We start from the raw sequence: 9,764 nt of genomic DNA, 5'->3' as shown, positions 1-9,764 counted from the left end.
AATGCTGCAGATTAAAACCTCACCAGAACAGAGGAAGAGCTGAGGTTCAAAGGCAAAGGTGAAGCTGCAGAATCCAGCCTCAGTGAGACTCCTGCTGCAGGAAGCCTGCTCCTTCCAAAGGGGATAGAGGGACACATTCCACCTCAACCTCACACCCCGCAGCTGTCTGGGAAGGCCTTTCCCCCTCCAGCCATGCACAGGAGGTGTGGCTTCCTCCAAGGCACAGAAGGGAGGTGGGGTCCAGCAGCCAGATCCCTTTCTAAACAAGCAGCGAGTTCAGTGGCAAGCGAAGCATTGCGGGGTGGAGGAGCCCCAGAGAAAGAGCTGTGAGCTGCGGGGCTGTGGGGATGGTCGAGGCCATGGCTTCCCTCAGAGCCCTCCTCGGGGTCTCCCCAGTGGCAGCAGAGGCCTCACTGGCTGCAGCTCCGTAGCAGCACCACACAGGTTGGGAGTTTGCACCCTCTGTGACCAGGACAGGCCCAGCCCTGGCTGGCCTCTGCCCTCCCAAAGCTGTCTCTGGGCAGTGACCTTGCACCGGGCCAGTGCCTGCCACTGCTAACGCAGCTCGGAGAGGTTCTGGTCCTGCAGCTCCTGGTGCTGCCTGCTCAGGCTGATGTTGTCCAGCGTGATGCTGTCGTCCTCCTGCATGGTTTCTGGCATGAACTGCCGGAATATGCTGACACTGCCATGCCAGAAGATGGGCTCGGGGAGCCTGCCCGCGACACTCCAGGCCCTTGTCTCGGGGTCATAGGCCTCCAGCACGTCGGAAAGCTCAAAGGTGTTGTCGTAGCCCCCGGACACATAGAGCTTCCCACCCAGCACAGCCACGCTGCCCCCAACGTGCACCTGCCACCAGAAAACACACAGCACCTCAGCAAGGGCTCCCCAAGCAGGCAGTAGGGGAAGGTGGTGGGTGCTGTTCACCAGCTCTCTCAGAGGGGGCTCTGCACCTGCCAGCTGCTGCCCAGGCACCAGGCACTGGCAGGGCTTTGGAGCTCAGCCTGGCTCTCGCGTGTTGGGCTGAGTGCCCAGGGCTGGCTCTTGCAGGTGGCACACACCGAAGCACAGCCCACACGCAGGGGCTGTGACCTGCAGAGCACCAGGCTCCCAGCAGGTCGCTCAGGCCCATCTTTAACACTGAGGGGAGAGCAGCAGCTCAGCAGCTCCTACCTGAAGCATGGCTGGGATCTTATCCCATTCGTTCTTGGCTGGATTGTAAACATCCACTTCAGCTGAGTCGTCCCTGCAGAAGACAGCACAGTCACAGCCTGGCCTCTGAGCCCTCCTGCCCTGTTAAACCCCCAGCTCAACAGTTCAGCTGCTGCCAAGAGCACTCCTGCTCCAGTCCCACTACACAAACCAGAGATCCAAGGGTTCCTTCATGGAGATGCAGCTCTCAATGCAGACCAACCTGTGTGCTCACACACCAGCTCTGTGAGCCTGTACCTCACAGCCTGCTCTGGCTTTGGTGCCATCTGGAGAGGCTCAAACCTCCAGGAACTCACAAGTAACTTCATCCCTGCTGCTGGAAATTTTCACCAGCACCAAATTTATACAGGCTGAGAGAGGAAATGCTGGGGCAGAGTAATCTCTCCTGGCCCCTCAGCCACTGCACTTGTGCCAGCAACAGGTGAGGGAGGCTGGTAACACAGAACATGCTGCTGACACAAGAACACCAAGAGGCAGGGGTCAGGGCAGCCAGGGAAGGGCCCTTGGTCACTCCCAGGTAGTGCTGCTACAAACAGGTTCAGAGGCTGCAAGGACCTGGTAGACTCATTGTGGCTATTGTGACATTGCTGCCAGGCTGTGCCTGGAGGAGCTGCTGCTGCCCACAGCACATCCCACAGCTAACAGCAGCAGCCAGGGAAACACTTCCATGGATGAAGCTGAAAACCCTGAGGGGCGGAAGGGACACTGGGGATACAAAGCTCTCCCCACGCAGTTCCAGGCCAGGACCTCCTGTTCTATCTCAGGGTTAGCTCTGAGGACACAGCTGATGAGCTCAGCATTGCTGCCTTTTCAGCTCCAGACCCAGTCCCACCAGAGGGGATCGGCCCTCAGAAGCTTCAGTCTGAGACAGCAAAACTCACTCAAAGATGAGCTTGCAGCAGTTACTGGAACTCTGCTGCTCTGTCCCTCACCAGTGGCCTGACAGCTTTAGAGAGCAGCAGCCTACGTGCAGCACGTGGGAGAAAAGCTTGACCCTGATAATCTCATTAACTCCTGACTGGGAGTCCTGGTGCCCGTCAGCAGCGTTGTAAAATAGGTGAGGAAAAGGCACAGAACTGGCCTGTGACAAGCAGCACTACAGCACCTGGCCAGTATTTCCTGACGCCCCAGGGACAGAAAGTGCTATCTGCAGACAATCACCTGGGACCAGGGCACCAAGCTGAGCCCAAGTGAATCACTCTGCCTGATTCATCACTCTGCCAGAAGGCCCTGGGTAGAAGCTGCTACATTATGCAAAAATCAGGAGGTGACAAAAGGCTGTCTGGTGGCCGTCACCGGTCTGTGTCTGCGAAGTCAGCAGTGGGAGCTGTGTGCCCCTGTCAGTGCATGGTTAATGCTGTGGGCAACTCAAGTATCTGTGCCACCAGGACAGCTTCAGATGGGCAATTAAGTCCCAGTTTGGAAAGGTGCTTAAAAATAGTGACCAATCCCCTGGGCTGCAGCCCTCTTATCTGCGCTCATTCGGAGATGTCCTCTCCTCTGCTGCACTTTAAAGCTTTCTGGGAGCTCAGACGCTTATTTATAGCAACAAGGGAGGCTGAACCAGAAGCCAAGGAAGCTGAGAAGGCTCTTTCCAAGCACTGCTGCTGACTTCAGCCAGATTCACACCTGAATGCTCCCCAGCCCATGGTTTGGAGTCAGACATTGTCACACAGTCTGGGGGGGCTCTGAGGTCTAGCTACAGCAGAATGCAAGGACAGAGGTGTGGGGCTGCAGCCCCCCCTGCCATCAGAAAAGTCCTGCTGTGCTTTCCTAGCACTGTGCTCTCCTCTCCTACAACCCCCCACAAACCTGCATGACTCCTGGGGATCTCCAGCCTTGCCTGTGGGGACAAGGGGAGGGAGGTCAGGTCTCCACTGCTTACCTTATGAAGTACATGAGGCCACTGAGCGTGACAGTCTTGGGTGCGAAGGACCAGGGAGGCAGGTGGCCGCAGTTGACCAGGGACCAGAGGTCGCTGTCAGGGTCATAGCACTGCATGACCATGGACTCCTTGCCAGCCAGGGAGCCGATGGCGAAGAGTTTGCTGCGGCAGGAGGTGGTGGAGCAGTTGTCCATGGGGTAGAGCATGGGCTGTAGGGCTTCCCAGCTATCCAGTGTGTGGTCATAGCGCTCAGTGCTGTCGGAGGCGATGACATAGAGCAGCCCATCCAGCACTGTGGAGCTGTGGTACTCCCTGGCTTTGAGCATGGGGGACACCTCTGTCCACTCATTCACACTGGAGTTGTACCTCCAGACGCAGTCGTAGAGCCTTGACCCGTCCGAGCCCCCTGCAGACAGCAGTGCAGGTTGGAGCGGGGCCACCCACCAAAGGAAGGACCATGGTGTGATGGAGGAGAGGCCTTGGCTCAGCACTGGGATCTTTGCTGTGCCCCTGAACACCTCCCACACTTCTCGGATTCCCAAGGCCATGTGTTCTGGAACCGTTTGGGTGCTGGTGGACCACAGCAGTGCAGGCTCTCAGGCCTTTCATGGCTTTCTGCACTGTTCCCCCCCAACAAGCCAGGAAGGATTTCCCTCATGTTGTTCCTAGCATGCACTCAGCCATGACTCAGAACAAGTCTCCCAGGTTTGACTGCCTCCCTCCTTCCAAACAACTAATTTCGGAACCCCTGCTCTACCACTACCCAGGAGCTGCTGTGCCAGAGTGGAGACCAACACTTGCCAGCAGCTGGCTGCCAAGGCAGCTTGGCCCTGGCAGCACAGGAACCTGCCCACCCTTCCCTGCTGCCCAATGAACTGGCACCAAGCAGAACCACTGAAGACCCAGCCAGCAGCAGCCTCATCACAGCACCGGGCTCCTGGTAGTACCAGCATGCCCAGGCCCACCCAGGATTGCTCTGGAAAGCTCCCATGGGATGTAAGGGCACAGAGAAGCAGAGGCCGGGTTGGTGCTGGTGGTTAGAGAAGAGTAGTGTTCTGTTCATCTGCCCTTCAAACACCCCTCAGCACCTCCTGCACACCCCCATGAGCCGCTCCAGCAGTGGGGCTGGAGTTCAAAGCAGGCATCTACGTGCAGATTAGCAGCCCAATTTCAGCCCCATTTACACATCTGTGTCACCTTGGCAGGAGTCACTGCAGCCCCAGCGGACACAGGGAGCCAGGATTTGTGCTGGGGATGCTGCTGTGACTAAGAGGTGCTGCTACCTGAGGAACGAGGGGTGTCTGGATGTGCCTCTGCTTCAGGCACCTGCTCAGCTCCTGATTCACAGGGCTCTGAACCCAGGCACCTTCTCTGCAGCCAGAAATTCCAACCCCTCCTTGAGTCACTCCTGTCCCCATCAGTAAGCAGTTAGAAAGTTTCACCAGTGCAAGATCTGTGACTGCTGCCCATATGCTCAGGAGCATTAATCATGGCAAAACATCTCCTGGACTGAGACCAGCTGCTAAATCCAGTGCCGACTCTAGGAGTTCCTATGCCTATCTCCAGTCATGCCGAGCCCCTGCGAGGCTCCAGCTGCGCTGCTGTCCCAAGAGCAGCCCTGGGAGCAGCCCCAAGAACTGCCTGCTCTGACTGCCAGCTCCCCTGCATGCACAGAGCCTCAGCACTGCCGGGTTGTGCCTTACCAGTGACGTAGATGTCGTTGCCCAGCGCTGCAACGCTGTAGCCGCCGCCGAGGTGCTCGGGGAACTCGGCCAGGTAGCGCCAGTGGCCAGTGCGGGGGTTGTAGCAGTCGACAGTGACCAGCTCGTCGCAGTCGCGGTCACAGCCGCCCACCAGGACGAGGATCTCGGCCAGGCCGGTGGAGGGTCGGGGCCGCATGCGGGCACAGGGCCCCCGGTCATGGCGGTCGAGGCGGGCAGCCTGGAAGTCGCGGGCCTCTCGCAGGAGGCGCAGGCAGGGCGGGCACCGTGCCACCAACGGCTCACTCTCCACGTGGGCCAGCAGATAGAAGCGGCGGACAAAGGGCAGGCGGACGTGGGCCAGTAGCTGGGGCAGCAGCGGGGCGCGGGCGGCGGGGTCGGCGCGCACCCAGCGCAGCGCCAGCTGGAAGGCAGCCTCCTCCTTGGGCACGCAGAGCCCGTCGTCCCGCAGGTACGAGAGCAGGCGCGGCAGTGGCAGCCGCTCCAGCTGGGAGCCCAGCTCCCCCACGTGCCGCAGCACGAACCGGTGGGCAGCGGCCGCCAGCGCTGGGCAGGCGAAGGCCTCGGCGAAGTCCTGCATGTCCAAGGCGTTGCCAGGCTCCAGCTGCCGAGCCAGCCAGGCGCCGCAGGCCTCCTTCACGGCCGGGAACTGCAGCAGGTCGGCGGCGCGCAGCAGGCGCTCGGCGATGTCGGGGCCCAGTCCCCCCACGCGGCCGGTGTAGGCGAAGTCGAGCAGCCGCGCCAGGCACTCTGGCTCCACGCCGTGCAGCCGCACTCGCTCGGCCCGCGCCTCCCGCAGCGCCCCGCCGAACATGGCGCGGAAGTAGCCGGAGGCGGCGGCCAGCACGGCGCGGTGCGCCCCGAACTCCCGGCCACCCGCCACTACCGTCACGTCCAGCAGGCTCCTCTCGGCTCGCAGAGCGCTCAGCCCCCGCAGCAGCGACACCGCGTGCGCTGGCTCCGCCGCCGTCCCGCCGCCGCCGTTGCCCGTGTTGGCCGCCATGCCGTGCCTGTGGTAGAGCAGACACTAGGTCGCACCCTAAACCGAGCCCTCGGGACTCTACCCCAGAGCAGCTTGCGGGGCAGAGAACACAGGAAAAAGAACGAAAAGCAAAAGGCAAAGGTGGGGGAGCCGAGGGTGAGCCGCGCTCCGGCTGCAGCGGGACAGACCGAGCAGCCCTCGCAAACAGCCTCCCGACCCGGCCCCAAGAAGTGGCAGTTGCATAACGCGCTGTGCTGCCAGCAGGCTCCCCCCACGCTCTAATTATATTCTCAAGAAGCTGCGTTGAAGTTCCGCAGCGTTACGGCCGCATCACAAGAGCCGGGCAGAGCCCTGCACACCGGGTAGCCCGGGGAACATCGCGCCGTGACTCCAGGGCCTCGCCCCTCGGATGCGTGCCCAGCGGGAGCCGCCCCCGGGGCCGTTCCTCTAGAGCGGCTGCCGAAAGCCCTCCCTCTGGTGTCCTCGGCTCTCCAGCTCTGTAGTGCCGCCCGTTAGCTCCGTTGCTCGGCTATGCAAACACGGCGGTGTCCAGGCCGGGCTGCCGTGTCCCTGCCCGCTCCCGGTCACACAAAGCCCGCAAAGTCTCCTCCGCCGACCTCACGGCGTTCTGAGCTTCTCTGCATGCAGCGAGCCTGCATAACACCCATCAGACTACGGGTGGACGTGAAAGAGATAAAATAAACCGTGTTCACTGCCGGAGAACCGGAGCACAGCGGTGGCAGAGGGGGAGCCGCGGAACGGTGCTGCTGCAAGTCCCCTGTCAGGACCTGCTTGCTGCCAAGCGGCATTGTGGGGCCCAGCTGCGGCCGGGCGCAGCCATCGCCCTGCAGCCGTGGCGGTCACGACCGCTGCTGCGGCAGTCGGCTCCACCGAGCTCACGAACCGGCGAGAAGGATCCGTCCCACCCGCCTCTGTCGTTCCCCTCCGGGACCCTGCTCGCCGACCAGCCGAGCCTCCCACCCAGGCCTACCGCGACTCTGCAGCAAGGACGCACACGTCCGGCGCCGCCAGGCTCCGCTCACCTCAGCGTTCCGCTCGCTGCCGCCCGATCCGGCCCCACCTTCCAGCACCGTGGACACTGCGCGCGCGCGCGCGCACGCCGCCCCCGCGCGTGCCCAAACTACAGCTCCTGGCACGGCCCCCCCCTTCCCCGCGACGGACTATGGCTCCCGGCATGCCCCGCGCGGGAGGACTACCGTTCCCAGCGGCTCGTGCGCGGGCGGCCGCCCCTTCGCCACCTCCCGCCGGTACCGAGCGGTTCGCGGGTGTCGGCGCTGCCCGGTTGCTGCTGCCGTTCCGGCCCTGCTCCGTTTCTTACACCGGGACATGGACTCCGACTCTTGCGGCTCCCCGTTCACCCCGGAGGTGAGCCAGGGTCCTAGGCAGTGGGGGGGGAGGGGGGGGCGGGGCGTCTTCTGCTGCCCGGTCCGTTTCGGTCCAGCCCGGTCCGCCCGGCCTCTGGTCCCCGCTCCCTGCCGCCGCCTCGTCGCGGGGCCGGGGCCATCTTGAGCCTCCCGAGCGCAGGGCGCCGGGGCGAGGAATGGCGGCGTCGCGCCCCACTGTGTCCTGCCCACCTGAGGGCCCGGTACGGAGACTGGAAGGCCGGCAGTGTTGGGGGGCAGTGGGGAGGGGGAATGGTAGCGCTGCCTGGCTGCCGCGGGGAGTGGGGGTGGGGTAGCCCGGGAAGCGGCGGCGGGCGGGGCCGGCTGCGGGGAACGGCGGCGGCGCCTCCCCTCTGGCCGTGTCCGCCCCGCGGTCGCTGCTGACTCCCCCTTCCCCCGCAGGATTTCTCTCCAGCCTCCCGGCGACACCGGACCGTGGAAGACTTCAACAAGTTCTGCACCTTCGTCCTGGCCTACGCCGGCTACATCCCGTACCCACAAGAGGTGAGAGGGCACCGGGTACCGGGAGGGCGGGGCCTCCGCCGCCGCCGGGCTCGGCTGTACAATCAGCCGCTGCGAGAAGGCTGCGCGTCCGCGCCGGGTGCCTGGGACAAAAGGGGGAACTACAGCAGCCGGGAGGGGACGGGGCCGCTTCTTGGGCGGGGTGAAGAAAGCGGGATCCCAGAATCGCTCATGGGTCCCGGAACCGCCCCCCTCAGCCTTTCCGGGACCGCTCCGGGCTGCGGCCGTGCCCGGCAGAAATGCCGGCGGGAGAGAGCAGAGGGTGTTGCAGGGAGAGAGGTGATTGAACTTGGGGTCTGAACTTGGCTGACACGGGGCCGTGCGAGGCAGACTCGGGCCAAGGACGCAGCGCTAGCCGCTTCCCGGTTCACGTTTTACCCGGGCTCGATGTTTCCAGGAAACGCCGCTGAGGAACAGCCCCAGCCCCCCCAGCAGCACCGGGGGCACCATCGACAGCGACAGCTGGGATCCCCGCTTCAACGACACCCCCTCTTCCGTGTCCCTGCCCGCCAAGAACAGAAAGAACTTCAGCCAGCTGAAGCGAGCAAAGCCGTACGGCTCCCTCTTCCAGCGGGCGAAGCCCAGCAGCTTCCTGCCCGAGCGAAAGCAGATTGATAAGATCAGGAAGAAGAAGAAGCTGAAGAAGAGGGAAGCAGACGTGTCTGCAGAGGAGGATTATGAGGAGAAGCTGCTGGAGCTGGAAGCAGAGGACTCCTACGTAGAGACGCCAATGAGCCCCTCGTCCGAGGGCGACCCTCAGTCTGCGGCCGAGCACTGCTCAGTGTGGGACTCAGACACTCCCTCCAGCGTCTCCTACCCTGCCGTGGTGGCAGAGAAGGCTGTGGAGATCCAGAGCGTGGGCAAGCGAACGGTCATCCGGCAGGGCAAGCAGGTGGTCTTCCGGGATGAGGATGGCACCGGCGATGATGAGGACATCATGGTGGATTCAGGTAGGTGGCCTGACTGCCCTGGGGGATTAGCAGCAGTGCTGTTGCTGCTCCTCTCTTTGGTGCTTTACTTGCAGTGTGGGGATGACCCCAAGGTGTCTGCCTGGGTGCAAGGGGTGGCTGCTTCTGTGAAAGAGAGAGTGAGAAGCTGTAACTTCAGAGAAGCAGCTGGTTCTCCTTTTCTGGATGTGGCCTTTCTTGTGCTGCCCAGTGTCTCTTCCTGTGCAGGAGGGACCTGGGGGGGATCAGCAGAGGCCTTGTCTGCGAGGCCCAGGCAGCTCATCCGGCACAGAACCAACTGCCATGGGGTGTGGCACTGGCCACTCACCGCAGTGCTGCTTCTCTTGGCAGATGATGACTCCTGGGACCTGGTCACCTGCTTCTGCATGAAGCCCTTTGCGGGGCGGCCGATGATTGAGTGCAGCGAATGCCACACCTGGATCCACCTCTCCTGCGCCAAGATCCGCAAGTCCAACGTCCCAGAGGTCTACGTCTGCCAGAAGTGCCGAGACTCCAAGTTTGACATCCGCCGCTCCAACCGCTCCCGGATGGGCTCACGCCGGCGCTTCCTGGACTAGTGGAGGGAGCTGACTGCTGGTGCTGCTTGGGCAGGCAAGCTGCCATGGGGCTGGGGAGAGCCCCCCTGAACTGCCGCTGCTCAGGCCAAGGGGCTGCCCAGCCGGCCTGCGGCATGTGGACAAGGAATGGCTGCACCCTGGGCAGCCAGAGCCAGGTGAAGTGCCTGGGCAGAACTGCTGCTGGCTGCTGACCGGTGCCAGGACAGAGCGTGCCCTGGATCTGGCAGGGCTTTGTCTGGGCAGAGCCGTGGACCGAGGGATGTCTGGGAATGTACAAACCTTTGCCATGTGTTTTCTCATCCCATCAGGAAACTGTAAACCTCCTCTGTGCCAGAAACTCCTCCCCCAAAGAGCAGGGAGGAGGTGGTGGGAATCTGTGTGAAGTCTGAAAGCAACTGGCCAGGTGTTTTACTGTAACTTTATAGCTGCCCCTTTGTCCCTGTCATCAGTCAGAGATGTTCTGCAGCTCTGGAGTGGGCGTTGATGTGTACCACCCTCTGTGCAATCTGCCCCTCTT

At 62.6% G+C, this 9,764-nt stretch overlaps 2 protein-coding genes across 2 annotated transcripts; one reads left to right on the top strand and one right to left on the bottom strand.

Annotated features, from left to right (window-relative positions):
* Positions 1–374: 374 nt before the first annotated feature.
* Positions 375–6,606, bottom strand: KLHL21 (kelch like family member 21). The gene is made up of 6 exons (XM_054394811.1): positions 6,415–6,606; positions 6,157–6,326; positions 4,798–5,825; positions 3,095–3,500; positions 1,171–1,243; positions 375–846 (listed from the first exon to the last, which is right to left on the bottom strand). The coding sequence occupies exons 1-6, from the start codon at positions 6,604–6,606 to the stop codon at positions 556–558; spliced, it is 2,160 nt and encodes a 719-aa protein (XP_054250786.1). The 3' UTR covers positions 375–555.
* A 538-nt stretch (positions 6,607–7,144) lies between these two features.
* Positions 7,145–9,247, top strand: PHF13 (PHD finger protein 13). Its single transcript, XM_054395070.1, has 4 exons — positions 7,145–7,183; positions 7,603–7,704; positions 8,120–8,672; positions 9,021–9,247. Exons 1-4 carry the CDS (start codon positions 7,145–7,147, stop codon positions 9,245–9,247), a joined length of 921 nt encoding a protein of 306 aa, XP_054251045.1.
* Positions 9,248–9,764: the final 517 nt, after the last annotated feature.

This window comes from Indicator indicator, chromosome 32, assembly GCF_027791375.1.
Source record: "Indicator indicator isolate 239-I01 chromosome 32, UM_Iind_1.1, whole genome shotgun sequence".
In the NCBI taxonomy this organism is placed as follows: domain Eukaryota; kingdom Metazoa; phylum Chordata; class Aves; order Piciformes; family Indicatoridae; genus Indicator; species Indicator indicator.
The sequence above is the reverse complement of the archived record's forward strand: the minus strand, read 5'-3'. Positions and strand labels throughout refer to the sequence as shown.